This window comes from Nanorana parkeri, unplaced genomic scaffold, assembly GCF_000935625.1.
Source record: "Nanorana parkeri isolate BGI_ZX_2015 unplaced genomic scaffold, ASM93562v1 scaffold1225, whole genome shotgun sequence".
Classification (NCBI taxonomy): domain Eukaryota; kingdom Metazoa; phylum Chordata; class Amphibia; order Anura; family Dicroglossidae; genus Nanorana; species Nanorana parkeri.
In genome coordinates this window covers 48,451-69,514 of record NW_017307493.1, presented here as the reverse complement: position 1 = coordinate 69,514, position 21,064 = coordinate 48,451, and the positions used below count along the sequence as shown (strand labels likewise).

At 35.1% G+C, this 21,064-nt stretch overlaps 1 gene segment (V, D, J or C); it reads right to left on the bottom strand.

Annotated features, from left to right (window-relative positions):
• LOC108797099 overlaps positions 1–21,064 on the bottom strand; it is a 49,373-nt gene that overhangs the window by 15,535 nt on the left and 12,774 nt on the right. The window contains 1 exon segment of the V gene segment in view: positions 3,559–3,889. Coding sequence covers positions 3,570–3,889 — 320 coding nt within the window.

Genomic DNA, 21,064 nt, shown 5'->3' with positions numbered 1-21,064 from the left:
GAATGACCTCATTACAGAAATCTATAAAGATCATTGAGAGCAGAGGTTCCACAGATCCTATGTTGCTGGCTCTTCCGATTGACGCCAGCCCTGGAATAACAGTATGTGGGCACCACAAAGTGGGAGATCAACTCACTACTGCTCAAGGAATACATAGAAACCTCTGGTGAAATGCAGGAAGCAGTTTGTGTAACTGCAGGGAGCAGTGCATGCATCCCAAGATACTACCTCTTGTTCTGGTCTGACGTCAGTGAAATGCATTCTGGTTGATTGCTGTGAGTTACTATACTTTGCGCTTGGGCTATGCTTTTTTACATCATTTACGGAATAAGCCTAATGGTGTGCTCAATACTGCAAAGACAGAAGGAGTTTACCTTTTAGATGTGCTTAACCATCATAAGTAAGACAAGATATTTAATACATCTATATCAGTTTCTTTTGTGGCCACTTAGGGTTATTCTAGCTAGTACTGTGGATATTAAATGTTCCTAATGTAAATTCAAAACAACAACTTTCATAGCATATTATACACAATACATAGATGATTCACATTAGTCACTGTCCCCAAAGGACGTTCAGCAGCTGCACCTGCATACTCCTTATAGGCCAGAGCAATTTTTACATTCCCACTATGGGCCTAATGATTTGGCAATAACTGTGTCAGTACTTAAGATTACAAAGAAATACATATGTGTTTTTTTTTTTAAACATCCAATGCTTTCTCTTGGCAATATTGTCTTTTTATATTTTTTTAAATGTAACAAAATGCAAAAAAATATTTATCTGTGCCGTCCGTCCGTTTTTCTACTACGGGCGGACGGCAAGAGGTTAATGAGTGTTAGTTTTAAAACAAGCAAATATTACTGTAGATAAAAAGTGCACATTTTATTCAACAATGCGTCTTGTTTTTAATGACATTCAATTACAGTTCTATCATAAAGCATGGTAAACCTTTTTCCAAATGCAACAAAAAATGTTTTTTTAGTTTTGCAATTTTAATTTAAAAAAATGCATTACTAAATTAAAAATAAAATAAAAATACTGCTGGGATTTGCTAGTAATTGCAGTCAGGGAACTGGGGGGAAAACGATAAGCAGGGGAGAAGTTAACAACCATTTAAAGTCTACTTTAGTTATAAGTGATCCAGATACTGAAAAACTAGCACCAATATTTAGCTGGAAGATGACTTTGGGGGGTATGTGACATAAGTCCCCATGGTGGATACTTATTTAGACAATGTATGCTGTAAATAGTTGCATAACTTAAAAATTCCCTGTCAGCACATTCTACCTTGCCATTGAACACAAGTGACACTAAAATCAGGAGTTAAATCTAAAAATGCATTTAAATATGTTAACTATTAACAAAACATGTTGGTTATTTGTGCATCACTCAGCTGTAGATCCTCAAATCATCTCTGAATTTGTGCTGACACTGTTTTTCCTTCTGGAGGGTGGCTACTTTTGTTCCCCATGGTCCCTAGTTCCATGGTCCCAAGCTCACTCCCGTGATGGACCGCAATCTCAATGCAAACTAAACTTGAGATTGTAGTCCATCATTGGAGTGAGCTTGGAGTGGCGGCTACTTTGGAACACACACAGGGACCATGGGGAACAAAAGTAGCCACCCTCCAGAAGGAAAGACAGTGTCAGCACCAATTCAGAGATGATTTGGGGATCTACAGCCGAGTGATACACAAAAAAGCCACATTTTTGATAATAGGTAAGGTACTTGAATGCATTTTTATGATTTGGCTCCTGAGTTTATTTTCACTTTAAGTGTACTTACATAAATGCTGTCTGTTCGAGCAATTCGATACTTCTAAGCAAAGAAATCATCACAAAACCTCCAAACTTCCAGAAAATTAATATTTCTGGCAGTGTCAGATCCTCAAATTTCTGACCCCCCCCCACTCCTCAGGCTGCCTCATTATGGGGATGCCCCGATCCATGACACAGTATCATGAGACAGTGCCATTTATCATTACACAAAAAGAACTTTCCCTTACTACCAAGGCCTTTAATGTGGGGGCCCGAGGCTGTTGCCTCAGGTGGCATCTCTTTGGGTCACATGGGGGATGGCAGGCAGAGTGTCATGGCCACTCTGCAATACCTTTTCAGTGTGCCTGTAGCCCCCTTTTCAGCTAGAGCGTCCCAGGTTGCTAAGAGCTGGACGGGGAGATGTGTAAGGGCCATATACATCTCCCCGCTCAGCTCTTAGCAAGGTGGGACACTCTGGCCGGCGCCCCACCCAGCTCCGACAACCAGTGACATCACTTGTTGCCAGGAGCTGGGCATGATGACGAACCAGGCGGGGAAATGCAGAGCCTGCAGAGGCCAGCATCACTCAACCTCCCCCTGCCCTCGGGAAGCTTCAGGCAGCAAAAAGGCTAGGGACACCACTGCTAAATACTCTGGTGGAGGGGTGAGGGGTTCATGGCTCCTGCCATGGAGAACGGTGAATGATGACCTCTTCTTTTAATAATTTATGTAATGTCATGCCTTGATACTATGGTAAGCATGTTTCCTCATTGGGACAACACCTCTGTAATGTGATAATATGACTACACTAAATATGTTCATTGAGATATATACAATGAACAATGAAGAGATTTGGCTTCATATTTCTATATGATTTATTTCAGAGTAAAGTATAACCCAGAGCGGTTTTAAATATGTGTATGTGCTTATGTGTCCTCTTAGGGTTTTCTCTAGCCCGTTTACTGGATATTAAATGCTGGTTATTTAGTTAAAAAAACAGTTCCACAACACTTTCCAGATTAAATAGATTCCTTCATCCAGAAGAGCTTTCAGTCTAAATTCTTTGCGAAGGTCATACAGATACACACACAATATTTGGGTAAATTAAATATCTCCATATGCGTGTTGGCTTTATCCTCCACATAGCTTTAAATAAAGTTTTGTAATATTTAATTTTCCTATGGCTGGCAGGATGTAGCTTGATTAATGTAGAGAGATAAATATTTGTTGTAGTATCAAACATATTTATAGTATCTTGTGGCAATATTGCATATAATATAATTCAACCTAAGATGTATTTTTTAAAGCAGTGAAGCTGACATTCAGCAAACATTCACTGTGGGAGAATCTTCCAGCTGCATTTGTTGTCAATGACAGTGATCAGTTCATCATCAAGAATGTTTTATAAAAGTCACATTCACTGCTTTATAATTAAGAGACCTTTAACTTGATCTATTTTATGTGAGTGGCCATTCCTTGTGTGTGTGTGTACCAGATCTTTAGAATCAGTACTCTTATAAATACATGTGTGCACAGAGATGAATAAATACCACAGATTTCATAAACATGTATATAGTCATTTATTGGGTGCTTCATGAGGGCAAACAAATGAAACATTACATAATCCATGCATTTCACTATGCAAGTGGGACATTTGAGGGACTTTAAATGCAAGCATAAAGATGATAGAAAAGTGTAGAAGAGCCACAATCCAGTTTAAGGAGAAGAACCATTTATCCTCACATTGCATTCATTTATAACAAACAACTGACTCTATCACTTGGGCATACACAGAGACATGACTGAATATTAGAAACACTCTGATCTCTTCAGTGTTTGGATAAACTCTTTGCCTTGATGTGTCACTTTGCAGGAGACTTCCTTATGTTTACTATAATCAGAGGAGGTCATGGTGAGATAACTGCTTCCTGTGTATGAGTTGTCCCCCTGTTTGGTGACTAGTGATGTGTAGACTCCATTCGTCCAGTTTTGACCATCCACCAGAAACTCCATTGTTGCAGGCCGGGGCTTGTAGTCACCAGCAGTACAGACCACGGTGGCTGTGTCCTTCTCCAACTCTTCTTTAGATGGACCAAAGAGAAACACATCTGGTGCCTTCACTTCACCGGCTGTTGAATAAAGACAAAAGTTGAAGTTAGAAATGAGATATAAAATTTAAAAGAACATAACAAGGTCACATTTTAAACAAGTTATCTGCGTCTTTGCTGACTAGCTGGTGAGTGTGCTGGGAGATTTTTATTTTGTAAGTTATTCCCTTTGATAAACATATATTATTAATATAGTGACTCTGTTATGAGCAAGGTATGGGGCTGCTATTGCTTGTCCTCTTTTGAAAACACTAGTTGCCTGGCTGTGTAGCTTCAATACGTTTGCATCACAGATCTAGAACAAGCATGCTGTAAATGAGTGTCAGAATTCCTTTTCTCTATATATGTTTCTGGTCTGAGATTTATGAATACACTGAAGCCAAAGCATCAAAGCCAGAGAAACAAGATTTTCAAAGTCAGCAATGGCAGCACCTACACATTTGTCATAACAGGATCACTTTAAAGTGCTCAGATCAAAAAATAAATGTGATATCTGAAGGGAAAATCTAGATGTGAGTCCTAGATAGGCCATCCACACCCTACCAGGAAAAAGTTAAACCCCCTCCAAATATGTGTTATCAGAAGAATAAAAATAACTATCTATCTGTCTGTCTGTCTATCTATCTATCCATATTTTGGTGCGTCACTAATGTCTTCATAGAGCCACTTATACACAGATGATGAGTGTGGAATAAGGGACATTAAGATTTAATGCAAGTAGTTAGTAAAAATGAATAATTGAGATGTCATATGCACACAAATATAAAAACAATGACCGTTTTCTAATTTTACAGCATTTATGTTATAACACAGGCAAATGTATGCAGATTAGGACCCTTTATTCTATGCTATAAATTGGGATAATAGGATAAATTGATATGTATATATATATATATAAATATAAAAATACCTAAAACATATATTTTTGGTTGATCACTGAGGATAACAATGTGATAAGACATAATTAAAGTATGAAAATATTTAGTGAAAAATAAATCTTACTCTGTACAATTAGCTGAGTTCCACCTCCGAACATCCACCACAATGTTTTAGTGCTGCACAAAAACTGTATTGCGCAGAGACAACAAAAACATTGCTGGGACTGGAGCAGTCAGATGCAGATATGGGCTGCAGGGTTTATCCACAGATTCTCCAATTTTCATTGTACTCGTAGTTTATAAACCTATATTCAGTGCAGTTGGTTTAATAAAGAAAAGTGGCTATTCATATTGTACAGTGAATATTAGTGAATAAGGGAGCTATGTTCACTTTGAAAACCCAATCAATGCTAGTAAAAATTCAATTTTGTATTTACCTCACATCTGACTGGGTATTTAAAGTGAGCACAGCTTTATCTTTTTCACTAACATTCACCTTGCAAAGTGGACATACACATTGTAGTGAAAACATTTACTGTACTAGTGTACAGTCGCTATTCCTGCAGTAAATCAACCCGGTAACTCGCTGATGTCCAGTGAGGTAGAACAATGGCCATGACATATCGGAAAGTTAACTTTCCAACTTTTTAATGATATGTGGAAATATATTCATTACTTACTGTTGACAATGAGTTGGGTTCCATGTCCAAAAATATTCCACAGTGATAGAGAGCCATACCAAAACAATATGGTACACTGTGAATTTTCCTAGCCCAAAAGTGCAAATTAAAGGGTATGACTGAGACATCCAAACTTTGTTCCTTTTTGTTGGTCTTTTAGCGTACGTTTTTGATTAATTAAAATAATTGTTGTCTCGTGTTCCAGCAATGGAAACGTCTTTCAAAAAATAAAAATACAAATAATCTGGTTTGGCTCCTATGCAATATGTTTTATGTATATGATATAAACAAATGCATATCATAACTACATTGTGGAAAAAATTGTGGTCGAACACTGAGGGTGACAGTGTGATATGATATAATGAAAATATGAGCATATTAACTGAAAATATATCTTACTTTGTACACTTAAAGAGTTCTGCCTCTAACCATCTAGTTTTGTACAGGAACATTTCTGAGACTGGAGCAGTTATAAAATGCAGACTACATATAGAGTTTCTGCAATTGTTTTTGTTAGAATAGTCTATAATCCTGTAGTCAGTGGACCACTGATGCCCAATGAAATAGAACAGTTACTATTTCAACATACTTTAATGCTGTTAAAAGGCCTACAAAAGACACGTCAGTACATTGCATGTAGAATAATTTGGTCATTATTCAAGAGAAATATGTAAATCTATTTCTTTTAACTATGTTTCTCTTAAATCTGGCAGGATTAAAACAATGATTGCATTTTGTTTATATACAGCATTTGTTTAGTGAGAAGAAAATAATGATTCTATGATTATTGAAGACATGCAGAATGATGGTACTTACTGTTGACGATAAGCTGAGTTCCACCACCAAAAATGAACCACAGTGACTGAGAGCTGTACAAATACTACATTGGACATTATGAATGTTTGCAACTCAAGAGGCTAACTTCAAGTTTATGATTAAGATACATAAATGTTATTAATTGTGCACCCATGATCTCATGGTCATGGTCATGATCACCCATGGATTATGTTAGACTGTGGCCATGCTCAGTGGATCATCTCTGGGATTTAGATGACTTTTTGGGTGATTAGACAGACACAAAAAAAATGTCATGTTTGTTGGTTGATGGCATACATTCACATGTATGTTGTCAGAGTGTAGTATGTAAGGGGTACTAATGAGGGTAATGTTTAATATTTGTTTATATATTTTAATGCTATTAATAAAGTTAATAAAAGTAATGAATTGACTATGTATTCCTCCTGGAAGACATAGGTATATTGTTAAATGGCCCAACGGACATGCTAGTTTTAATAAAATTCACAAAAGAATGCAAAAACTATGGTCAACATTATATCTTTATCTGTATCAGCGTCTATTGATCAGCCTATGTGTTCTAGGATTTTCACTAGTCAATTTAGTGGATATCAAATTCTTTATATATTTTTTTAAAAAACAGTTCTGCTACACTTTAGGCGTAATTTTTTATAGGCATTTATTATATTAATGTTAAATATTCTGAAAGTAATAGTTATCTTATATTCCAGCAAATATGTGTAGATAGCAGTAAAGCAGTCATTTCTACCTACTGCTACTTTACCTGTGTGCATGTTGGCTTTAGTTTTAAAATATAGACCATTCATTATACCATGCAAAGATAATACATTCAAACCATAACATCTTCTAAAACATGAAACATGTCCCTCTGAGGCAAATAAACAAGAACAATATCTCTTTGACCACCATAATTCTCAGCTTTTAAACAACATACCTCATGCTCATGTTGCTTAGTGACTACATATACTTTGTTATATTAGGAGATGCGAAAATCACTTTAATGGCCGATTTTTATATTTTCATATTTTTCATATACTGAAATATAACATAACTTAAAAAGCACAGCTCATTTCAGAAGTGGATGGAATACAAAGAATTAGCACAAGTAGTTTTAAACTATAAATATAATGCTTCAACAGTGCAGTCAGCTGACTTAATAGATATAGACATTTTTGGTAGTTTATACAATAAAGTGACCAAAAAAATCATAACTTGCACTTAGTAAAAGCTGCATTGAATGAATGTAGAAACTAAGAACGCTCCACCAACTAAGAACGGCCATGCACCACCACCCACAGAATCAAGAAGCTAGCCAATCAGGAAGCCCGGCAACATGTCATTACAAGCACCCGGCTTTCTAATTGGGACGAGGGAGCATGAAGCCGGCTTACTGGCCAATCAGAAAGCAGGGGGGGGCGGGGAATGACTCGCCGTCTGGCTATCTAATTGGCCAGCTTCCCGACCAGTCAGGAAGCTAGGCAGCGAGTCATTACACGCTGCCCGGCTTCCTGATTGGCTGGGAAGCCAGTTCCATGCACCCACGTCACAAGTGAGACGAGGGAGCATTGAGCCAGCTTCCCGGCCAATTTTAATCACTCTATAGAAAGACATTGTGATGTACTCTCTGTCAGTCAGTACAGACTATGGTGTTCTTGTCTATACTAAATCCTTTTTCAGATGGGCCAAAAATAAACAAATATGGAATCCTTTATTCACCAGCAATTGGATAGCCCAAAATATTATACTGTCAGAAAACAATTTCGGTACACAATAATATCATTCTTTATGTTATTATTTATTGTACTTTTATGACAGCAGAAAGTGCTGCAGACATTTTTTTTACAGATGGCTAGATATGTATTTAAAAGTTCACTGCATTTTTTTTTCTTTTGATGGTACAACAGGTGTCCTATTTCACTACAGGTACATATTGCTATAACTAGGGTCCTAGTGCCTTTTACATCAAAACAACTATAATAAAGTACTCTAGAAAGATGAAAAAAAGTGTATTGGATATAGATGTTAAATCATAAAATGTAATGACCTAATGCCTCTGCTATAATATTTACTTGTTGGTGTTGATGGTAACATATTAGAGATATTAGACAGGCTACTGTCAAAAAAGATATCACAAGCTAAAAATCTGTACCGAGCAAACTAAATATATATAAATAGATAGATAGATAGATAGATAGATAGATAGATAGATAGACAGATAGATAGACAAGGATAGATAGCAGGCAAGTCATAGGTGGTAATCATGTATTGTTGATAAGTCAAATGTCTTATAATAGTTACAAAAAATTAAACAAAAAAAAGAACATGTAAACTTAACATTAAACACATAATGCTTTCAAATAATGTACCACAGTGTTTCAGAGCTGTACAAAAACTGTGTGACCTCTGTCCTCGTTGACATAGAACGTTACTAAGAAGAGTGCTGAGATTAAAGAATCAAATGTGGTGTTTACTTGAGAAGACCTTCCATACAGCTGATTTTTCTGAGGGCCTCTGCTCATCCACACCGTCATCTTGGGTTCAGGAGCTGGATATGACTTCCTGATAATTTACAGCCAACCCCTTACTGTGCATGCATGAGATCCACACTGTAGGAAGAGTGGTTCTTTAGCCTCCAGGGATGTGTGCCGTTATCCCAGGCTCCAGGCGGGGAGGGGGGCAGATTGAGGGGATGTCATCCTTGCCTAGGGGAGGAATGAGGGAAGGGGGAGCAAGTATCCCCCCCAAAAAAAGGTACTTGCGAAAAACAAAATTCTATTATGTAAGAGTCTGGGGGGAAAGGAAGATGATGAGGGTGAATGTAGTTCTCAAGGGCAGGTCCACTTTAAGAACCCAAATGACCAATATAAACTATTGACCTAGAAATTATCTGTTGACTATAGTTTTTAAACTGTTTACCATAAGAAGGTACTAAATTGAATGTTAGCAGCTCTCAATGTTTTATTAGAGATAATTTGGAAATTGATTGATTTAACGAGCAGGTTTAGTACTGAGTTTGTGGTAAAGATAACATAATGGCTCTTCAAATCACAAAATCAAAAGATTCAAAGTGTCCTTTAATAAAAACCCATTGGGAATTTTCAGCACTGTTGACAATGACCAATGGCTTAGTACTAAAGAACACTTACAGGGTTATTCACAAAAGGGTGAAGAGTTTGGAGAAGGCCGGAGAAGTGAACAATCTAGAACACCATAGCTGATTTTGAAAAATTCTCCAGTTCAGCTATGTTGTCCTAGATTGTTCACTACTCCTGCCTTCTTTTGGAAATTGATTGATTTAACGAGCAGGTTTAGTACTGAGTTTGTGGTAAAGATAACATAATGGCTCTTCAAATCACAAAATCAAAAGATTCAAAGTGTCCTTTAATAAAAACCCATTGGGAATTTTCAGCACTGTTGACAATGACCAATGGCTTAGTACTAAAGAACACTTACAGGGTTATTCACAAAAGGGTGAAGAGTTTGGAGAAGGCCGGAGAAGTGAACAATCTAGAACACCATAGCTGATTTTGAAAAATTCTCCAGTTCAGCTATGTTGTCCTAGATTGTTCACTACTCCTGCCTTCTCCAAACTCTTCACCCTTTTGTGAATAACCCTGTTAATATTATTGTAACCAAGAATTATAGGAAAACAACTTTTGAAATGTTCCTCTTGTACAAATCCTCGACCAATAGTGTATTATAACTAATGTATAGTTATAACTGTACAAAGTCTACTTTATGATCTTGCCTCTTTCATTGAGACACAAGAGTCTGGTGTATAGAAATATGCTAAAGGGGTACTGCCTGTATGTTACAAAGTTAAGGTGTCCTTTCATGATAACCTAAACGAGAAAAATAAAGTAAGTAGTAAACACTTTCTTATCACTATTTTGATTGCTGGTCCTATTTATGAAATTAGAGAAAGAATGGTTGTTGTCCTTAATGATCAGTTTGCTTTCATCTTCCATTTCCAGAGAAAATGAAACAAAGAATCCAACTGGTCACAATGAGCAGCAACTCCACCATTCACCATTTTCATGCCTACAGTTCTTAGAAACACATTTGATAAATATATCTAACAAAAATCAACAGCCAATCTCCATTTCACTTGGAGTGATGTCAACTCATTTTTTAAGTATTTGCTGTAAGGTATAATGTTGCATGTGATTTAATTAATTAGTATGAGCAATGTGGCAGGATAAATTACCTCGTATTTACCTTTTGTCTTAATGCCTGGTGGGCTTTATAGCATTTGTATCTTCTTTGTGTTTGAATTGCTTGTGCCTTTTGTAGCAGTTAACAGGGTGTTTTATTGGCCTACCAACACTCACCCTTATATCAGCTTTCTGTTTTTTAATTTAGTAGATTGGTCAATTAATTGAATGACATTAATAATGTAATATGTAGAGATAGAAGAAACAATCAGAAATTAAAATTATTTACAGTTTATATTCTCTTTGTAAACTGCATAGCATTGCAAAAACATTATGAAGGAGATGCAATGTGTTAATGTTTGACATTAAACATTTCCTCTTTTTCTGACTTCAGAGATTTATTATGTGTAAGTATATACATTTAGATTCTTCTCCTCTTTTGTTTTACCTTCATTAATGAAGACAAGACTGAGATTTGACAAAGATAAAGTTGTTTTATTAAATGATTCAGAGACAACATGAAAGGAAAAACAAGACCAGTACACAGAAACTGTTGTTTTATCTGTGAAATAGTGGAGAAGAAAGCTAAAAGTGTGACATTTCATAAGAGTAATACACAAAAGGAAAATAATAATCTAGTGACTATTGTTTAGAGAGACGATACAAGATATAAGTGTTGATATCTTGTGTTTTGTGCACTGAAAGAAATGAGTGAAAATAGGCCACTAGAATGCTTTACAAAGCAGGAGATTGAATATTAGAAACATTCTGATCTCTTCAGTGTCTGGACAAACTCTTTGCCTTGATGTGTCACTTTGCAGGAAATGCTCTCATGCGCTTTATAATCAGAGGTGGTCATGCTGAGGTAACTGCTTTCCATGTATGAACTGTCACTTTGTTTGTTAGCTGGTGACGTGTACACTCCAGTCGTCCATGTTTTCCCATCTACCAAAAACTCCATTGTTGCGGGCCTGGGGTAATAATCACGGGCAGTACAAACTATGGTGGCTGAGTTAGTCTTCTGCTCCTCTTCAGAAGGAGGATATATAAGCACAGATGGTACCTTCACTTCACCGGCTGTTAGATAAAGGAAACACAGGCATGTCAAATCTATTATATAGTGGGCTAACAGTTAACAGTTACATTCATTTGATTATCATCAGGTTTATTTGATGGACTTAATTCACATAAGGGGTAAAGAATAATCAAGTAACATAATGGATAAATTGAGGCTAAGTTCCTTGTGAGTGCCCAGTCATGTGAAGGGGAATTTAAAAATGGTGTTACTCTTTGATTCACTAATTTAACCGAACATTAATTTTGTAAAGTGAAATGTCTCTGTTCCTTCAGTACATCAGCACAACTAGGACAACAATCAAACTTCAAAGTGTGGTACCACAAAGCAAACAATCAACATCTGTTTTCAATATTAGGAATGTTTTTGTTGTTGCTATGAGTTACTGCACTATGAACCCACTTCAAGGTTGAATCATTCCATATGTAAAAATGTTAACTATAAAATATAAAGTTATTGGTGTCCACTCATGATGAGAGATCACACCTAAACATGGCTAGCACTAGCAGTAGAAAGACATGTCAGCATTTACAAATTATCTTTTTGTAATTTTTTTGTACAACAATACCAATTCTAATTAAAACAGGGTAGCTTTGTCTAGATACATAAAACAACATTATTACAGTGTCAAATCTTTATTAAAGTTAAAATTAAATATAATCATTCTTGATTAATTATATTACCTTGAGCTAATAAAATGTTACTTCACAAACTTTAGCTTTTAGTGATTTTACTATTATTTGATTATATATGGTCAACTGCTACAGGATTCTGCATTTCTCACATCATTTGTTGATTAACAAAACCTGTATGACATTCTTTGTGAGACTAGGAATATTATATAGTCCATTAATAATTATGTTATATAATGGGTCACTGTATGTAGTTATGAAAAATGTATGGGTAATAGCGAATGTACGCTTATTCAGACCTAATTGTTGGAGTACGTTTGACTAATTTTAATGTTTATTAGATCCTGACACTATCTGTGTTTTACAAAACATATTATTCTCCTTTTAATTCTAATCTGAACTAGAAGCATAAAAATAAGATGAAAAACCATACTTAATTTTTAATCAATGATAAGACTGCAAGGTTTATTTTTAAAACTGGAGAAAAACATCTTTGTTGTTGCCCCATAATGGCAAAATTGGGTTTGTCTTTCATTTTTGGAGACCAAAAGTCCCAAAATGTGTATCATATAAGTACTTACTGTATATTACCGGTATCAAGTACTAATTATTAGTAGTTGATAAAGAATGGTAAAACGTGGCAAACCACATAGACCCTTCTAATTAACTTAACAAAAAGTATTCCCTGTTAGGTAGGTAAGAAATTTGTATTGTGCACATGTCACTTCTAGATACTTAAAAACATAGATAAAACTACACACATACATGGAAAATTATTGTATAATGTAATAATGTCAAAATAAATATAAGTAAGAGGTAATCAAGATGCATAAATTGTGAAAGAAATAATTGTGAAAACGTGAACTTACTCAGGACTGAAAGATAGGTTCCAGAACCAAAAATCCGCCACAGTGTTTTACAGCTGTACAAAAACTACAACAACTTCTGTAATGTGGCACACAGAACAATACTAATGTCATAATACATCTGGCTTCACTTATCATGTTGTTAAAGTACCTCAAGGCCAGTTAATTGTATATTACAATTTACTTTCAAATAGTCACCCACAATGCTTAATGCTTTCTAACTGTAACCCCAAAAGGGAAAGTGTTTTTGCTTTGATAGTGTGATATCATGAAATAGCTGCTCACAATATTACACTGCATTGTGTTGGATTGTGAATTGAAATGTCACACTCTGTTTAAAAGTCCAGATCAATGTAGGGTTAAGGAAGCGTTATAGGAATATCCAACTTATTTAAGAGGCTCATACAGATAACCCCTTCATCAAGACTTACTAAGAGGTAACATTTATCACGACTGTGATGGACAAATCAGCTGTCAAAGTGCTCTAAACATTCTCACACACTGGACAAAATGGTGTCCAATTTCAAGCCATTACAGTCCTGATACATGTTCTTCCTTAGTAAGGCCTCATGAAGGGGGTATTTGTATGAGCCCTCAAAACGCATTGGATATCTCTATACTGTTCCCTCAACCCTACATGGAATAAAGGCTTAAATAAAGAGGACTATTTAATGGAGTTTGGCGATTCAAATCACAATATTGCAATTTGACACTATGAACCAAGGTGACAGTGAAATGCAGAAGCTGCCTGTCTGGTAGTCAGATCACCTATACCGACTCTTTCACATGCTAATTGGCCGGCCACACAAATAGGACAGACCTTGGGGGCCCAGAGCTTTTATTTCACTTTTTTTCCAGTAGCGAAATCATTAAGCAGGCCCACAGCTTTAAGAGCTAATGTTTTAAAGAACCTCTTACTCAACTGCTAAACATATAAATATAAATAACATTGCACACAGACATGCCAAAACATTGAAGCATAAAACAAATATCAAATACATATTCGAAAGGGATTTTCCGATGCATAAAAAGTAATAGAAAAAGAAGACAAAGACACTTAGATAGAACTTACTCAGGAGGCTAAGTTGGAATCCACCACTAAAAAATAGCCCACAGTGTTTTTTTTTTTTTTTTTACAGCTGTACAAAAACTGGTATACCCTCTGCCTTGGGGCCAAGAGAACAATGCTAACACCATAACTCAAGTGACTTCTGGCTCCAGGGTGGGTGCACTATTCCAGAATATATGTGTAAATGTCCACCCTTATCATGGACTTAACAATTTACCTTCAGGCCAGTATATTGTATCATAAAAGGGCTTTTTACTACAGTACAGAACACAATTAAACATGCAGTAACCCATAACTCAAATGTCATCTTTCATGACTTTAGTAAATTCTGACTTTAGCAACTTCAGATCTGATTGACTGCTATGCAATACTGCGCTTTTCAATTCTTTTACAGATCTCTGAAGTCTTTGTGCAAATACACAGAAACAGTGTAGATTCATGACAATATTAACAACAGGCAGATATGATTTAATTACAGCTCTTGATTTGATCTCTTTAGTGCTCAATTGGTATGGACCTTTTTACAGTAAGCTTAAATAGAACTGGCTGTAATAAGAGATGTTGCAACCGATTTTTTTTTGAGTAACCTGGAACAAAAAGGATCTTGTAGCCTTATTATCATGAAACTTGACTTCACAGACATGAAAAATTGTGCACAAATATTACACTGCTGGTAACATATTTGTAGGATATAATTGATAGTAAAACAGTTGCTGACCAGCTATGCTCTTCTAATTATATTAACACATGAAGTATTAGACAGGTGAACATTTACTCATTGATAATAAGTTCTTTCTATTGTACATGTAGTATGCCTAAACACTGAAGAACATAGAAAATGAACTTTCACATGAACATGGCAAAATATTGTAGAATGTAATTCATGTAAAGAGTCAGAATTAGTATTGAAATATATTTTCATTGCAGAAATAGTAGAGAAAAGGAGAACATAGAGATATTAATGAACACATACATAAAATGTGCAAAGTGATAGAACTTACTCAGGACGGAAACGTATGTTCCACTGCCGAAAATCAACCACAGTGATTTAGAGCTGTACAAAAACTACAATGCCTTCTGTCAGGGGCCCACAGAACAGAGCTGACACCATGATTAGAGAGAAAGCTGGCTCCAAGGTGGCAGAATGCAGAACAGATATAAAAATGTCCACACTTATCATGATGTTTAAGGCCAACTACAGCAAAATATATTGGGGGAATTTATTAAAGCTAGAGCAGACAGAATTGGAAGCAGTTGTCCATAGTAACCAATTAGCTTCTATCTTCAGTTTGTTCAGTTAAGCTTTGAAAATGAAAGATAGAAGCTGATTGGTTGCCATGCACAGCTGCACCAAATTCTGTCTGCTCCTGTTTTGATAAATTCCCTCTCTGTATTCTTGTAACTGTATGTGATTAATACTGTTAATGATAGTTTTCTCTAAATAAATTACCTTTTAAAAAAAAAAAATATTACATCCCTTTATCTATATTTGTGATTGCTGATTAGACTGTTGTGCCTTTATATAAAAACTGGATACAAATGAATGTTGCCTATAGCAACAAATTAGGTTTTATCTTTCATTTTGGAAGAAGGAATTAAACTGGTCCTGTGAACTCTCATTTTGTTCACCATTTTCTTGTCTCTAGTTTACTTAAACAATAGGTCCCATAGATATGCCTAAACATCACAAAAATCAGCTGTCAATCACTATTTGTTTTGACATGATGCCATATATGTAAATCACCTTGCTGCTCAGAAATGTAACGTAACGTGTTTTTTTATTAGCATGATCAATGTGGTAAATAATTGTCTTTATCTTAGCACAGGTTGTGAACCATTACTAGTTATCTCACAGATGCTGGTATGATAAAGGGGGAATTATTTGTCTTTTATTTATAGCCTGATGGCCTTTATAACATGTGTATTGTTGTCTCCGAATTCCTTGTGCCTTTTGTAGCAATGGAAAACACAGATATAGTGAGACTTCCTTTACTGCAGGAGGAGGAGTCTGGAAAATATAGATACATGAGCCTCCCTTTATTGAAGCAGGAGGTGTATGACCCCAATGACTGTCTGATGGGACTCTATGGGACTGTCTGATGGGACAGTTTTGCCTAAATCATCAGTGGTAGAAAAATGTATAATGTGTTAGAATATAACTTTGGATGTGCTCATCTTCTGTTTTACCTTCATTAATGAAGACACTACTGAGATTTGACAAAGAAAGTTGTTTTATTATATGATTCAGAGACAACATGAAAGGAAAAACATATGGCCAGTACACAGAAACTGTTGCTGTTTTATCTGTGAAATAAGGGAGAAGAAAGCTAAAAGTGTGACATTTCATAAGAGTAATTCACAAAAGAAAAATAATAATCTAGTGACTATCATTTAGAGAGAAGATACAAGATATAAGTGTTGATATCATTTTGAAAGAAACTAGTGAAAATAGGCCACTATAATGTTTTACAAAGCAGGAGATTGAATATTAGAAACACTCCGATCTCTTCAGTGTCTGGACAAACTCTTTGCCTTGATGTGTCACTTTGCAGGAAATGCTCTCATGCGCTTTATAATCAGAGGTGGTCATGCTGAGGTAACTGCTTTCCATGTATGAACTGTCACTTTGTTTGTTAGCTGGTGACGTGTACACTCCAGTCGTCCATGTTTTCCCATCTACCAAAAACTCCATTGTTGCGGGCCTGGGGTAATAATCACGGGCAGTACAAACTATGGTGGCTGAGTTAGTCTTCTGCTCCTCTTCAGAAGGAGGATATATAAGCACAGATGGTACCTTCACTTCACCGGCTGTTGGATAAAGGAAACACAGACATGTTAAGTCTATTATATAGTGTGCTAACAGTTAACAGTTACATTCATTTGATTATCATCAGGTTTATTCAATGGAGTTGATTCACGTAAGTGGCAAGAATGTTCACATAACATATTGGACAAGTTGATGCTAAGTTCCTAGTGAGTACCCAGTAATGTGTGGGGAAATGAATAAAAGGGCATTACTCTTTGTAAATGATTGAATAATTGAAGTAAATGCAGCTCGCCGTGTTCACTTAACACAGTGAAAAAGAAGCGAAGTTCCCTTTCAATAACCATTCATGTGTTGGGTAATTAAGAAAGAAAAACTGTTTTGCCCTTTGAAAATAACTGCATAATTAGGTGAACACAGTTTAGCTAATAGTGTGTAGTGTACAAACAATCAGCCTCTGCCTATTATTATTATTTATTATTAAAAAAATCTCTTTTTGTTGCTATGGGGTACTGAACTTTTTACATTAGCTCTAAATATACCCATATAAGAAATGTTAACTATCATCAAGTATAAAGGTATCGTTAGAGCCCTCTAATGATCAGAAATCCAACCTAAACATGACAGGCCCAGCAGTGGAAAGACATGTCAGCATTTTCAAATAACCTTTTTTAATTCTATTGGTACAACAATGATAATTCTAATTAAATTGGGTACTATTGAAATGATATACACAGAGAGGCAGCTACCTACTCTATGTCTAGATAGGTAAAACAGCAGAACTAAATATCAAATCTTTATTAAAGGTCAATTAAATCAAATATTTTTCTTTAATTATATTAGCTTTAGGTAATAAAAAGTAACTATGAAGATAAGAGTTCTTATTAAAGAGAACAATCTTACTACACTGTTTATTTGGTGAGGTATAGAACAAAGGGCAACGTCTAAGTAACTCTTAACTCAAACTTCATCCTTCAGTGATCTGACTAGCAAATTTTATCAGATCTACTGCTATGGAATACTGCACTTCTCACATCATTGCTTCATTAACAAAGCTAGTTTGTGTGACATTCTTTGTGAGAATAGTAGAAATATATACCCCATCAATGACTATGTTATATAACTGGTCACTGTATGCAGTTATGAAAAATATGTTACAGTTACCTATTTAGACATAATTGCTGTACTACTTTTGACTGGTTTCAGTCTTTATAAAATCCTTAATAAAGGACCTAATGTCCAAAATGCATACTATGTGAATGTTTAAATTACCCAGTATCATAGTAATCAATATAAAGAATTGTTGATAATAAATCATTGGTAAAAGGTGGCAGACCAAGAAGCCTCTTCTAATTATATTAACACATACAGTATTAGACAATTGAATTGTCTGTATTATGTATTAAGCAATTTGAATATATCTTCTCTATACACCTAAAACATAGATACAATTACACACAGACATAGAAAAGTATTGAAGAATGCAATAAATGTCAAAAAATATTACAAAGAGGTTTTCTGATGCATAAATAGTGATTGAATAAAGAAAGCAATGTTAGAACTTACTCAGGACGCTAAGCTGTGTTCCGCCACCAAAAATGCCCCACAGTATTTTAAAGCTGTACAAAAACTGAAATACCTTCACGGAGCCCTCAGAACACCACGATTAAAGATACAAAGATACTAATGCAGAACCTAAGTAGAACTTTTGCAGAAATGTTTACATTTATCATGATGTTAAAGTACTTGTAGGCCAGTCCATTGTATCATACAATTAGCCTTCAAGTATTTATCCACAATCTTCAGTGTTTTGTAACTAACAATCTTTTGCTTTGAAACACTGATAAGTCTGCTGGGACTATTTATAAAACTTGAGGAAAAATGGCTGTTGCCCCATGACGTCTAAATTGGTTTTCTTTCATTTTTGGATAAAAAAATTGCCCCAAGCCAAAAATGTATAAATGTTGAATATTTAATGTATACAATTAATATTTCTATTACTAGTATCACATATTATTTATGAATGGTTGATAATGAATGGTAAAAAGTGGCAGAACAAATAAACGCCATTTATTATATCACATAAAGTATTAATTGTCCCTGTTAGGTATTAAGGAATACAAATTATTAGCTGATTTGCACCTATTAAGAATTTAGTATTGTGAACATATCACTTCAATATAGGAGTACAATAAATGTCAAAGTAAATATAAAAAAGAGGTAATTAGATGCATAAATTGTGATAGAAGCATTTGTGGAAAAGTATTGAACTTACTCAGGACAGAAAGTTGGGTTCCAGGACCGAAAAATCCACCACAGTGATTTAGAGCTGTACAAAAACTGCTATACCTTGTGTAATGGGGCCCACCTATTGGTGCTAACACCATAACTGAAGAGACTTCAAGACGGCTTTACTAATGTAGAACTGTTGAAATGTTTTGAAGAAACTCCAGGCAAGTCTATTGTATTATACAAGTTGCCTTCATAAAGTCACCCATAATGGTCAATGTTTTAAAACTTTAACCCAAGTATTAGAGTGCTATAGATCTGACATCATAAAAAAAGCAGTTCCCAATATTACACATAACTAAATCAAGTGATAATGTTTTAAAAGGCGTGTGCCAGAGTTCCAGAAAGTAAAGGGATTTATCTGACCTTAGTAAAAATGGCTACCGTAAGAAGAATAGGGAGGTAAAGAAAAATAAGGTATGTAAAGAATAAAAAACCTGCAGTTATTTATAAGCATCTTTTTGTAGATCACCATTATGAAACATTTCTAAATGTGCCTTTGTTGTCATTTTAAAGATAAGGGAAAAATTCATCTTTAAGCCACTGCTATGGAAGATTATGCAAAACATAAAAAAATACACATTTCCCCTTATAATTAATTATAAAATATCATCTCTTTTTACTTGTCTCAACAATTTTTGGGAATTATTTTTAATCTTACGTAATTCATTTTTTGCTTGCATTTGGTGCTAAAGGAGATGGGTAGCTGGACCCTTGCTAACAATTAGTAAAATCATTGGGTCTGGATAAGAGAGCAGAACATCAGATTTATATTTGTTATAGATAATTAAACTGACATTAAATTATATAGTCAGCTGGGTTTAAATATTTTCTATGTGTAATGTCTACCTATGTTCTATGAATAATATCCAGTCTCAAGCAATGTTTTGAATAAACACCAAAATTAATATGTAATATACCTGAAAATAAAATACAGAACACCTTATGAATATAAAAATATGTCATACAGTAGTACATGATTGTTATATTATAGCTTGTATATAATTGTTGTATTATAACTTTGATCTAACTATCTTTGATTTATGTTGGCAGCTTTCTAAAGTAGTTTGTTAATAGTAGTACCGGTTTTGGCTGGTATGTAACCCACATAGCATAAAACTTTAAGGAAGAATAGCAATAAAAACGGTTATATTTAATTATCTGGATTACATGTTCTCATACAGTTCATCTGAAAGTAATGAAGGTTTGTGCTACAGTCCAGTTCCTCTCTAGTATAAATTACCAAAAAGGTTTGACACTGATCAGTGACAGTACACTGGGACACAGCTGTGACACACTGAGAATGGCACTCATGTAGATAAGCCAGTTATAAATATTTGTTTAGCATTGGCTTGAAATTTTCTCCCTTGAAGAACATTTTAAGAACTACCTTAACTATTAACTAAAATGTAGCTTATCTGTGCATCATTCAGCTGTAGTCTTCAAAACCTCTCTGAATTCATGCTGACACTGTCCTTCCTTCTGGAGGGTGGCTACTTTTGTTTCCCATCGTTCCTGTATCTTTTGTAAAGTAGCTACTACTCCAATCTCACTTACGTGATGGACAACAATCTCATGTTTAGTTTACTAATTTGTATTAAGATTTTAGTCCATCACGGGAGTGAGCTTGGAGTGGTGGTTACTTTACAACACACACAGGGACCATGGGGAACAAAAGAAGCCACTCTCCAGAAGGAAGGACAGTGTTAGCACAATTTTAGAGATGATTTGAGGATGTACAGCCGAGTGATACACAAATAAGATACATTTTTGTTCATAGTGAAGGTATTTGAATGCATTTTTAAGATTTAACTCCTGAGTTTAGTGTCAATTTAAATAGTACTCTAAACCACATTAAAAAAACCTATCCAAACACGTCTCCACCTCCACAACATTCCTATAATATAATTTCTTAAATAACAGTATCAATAAAAATGTATCATATGGGAAAAAAATAGATATATGAAAAAAGA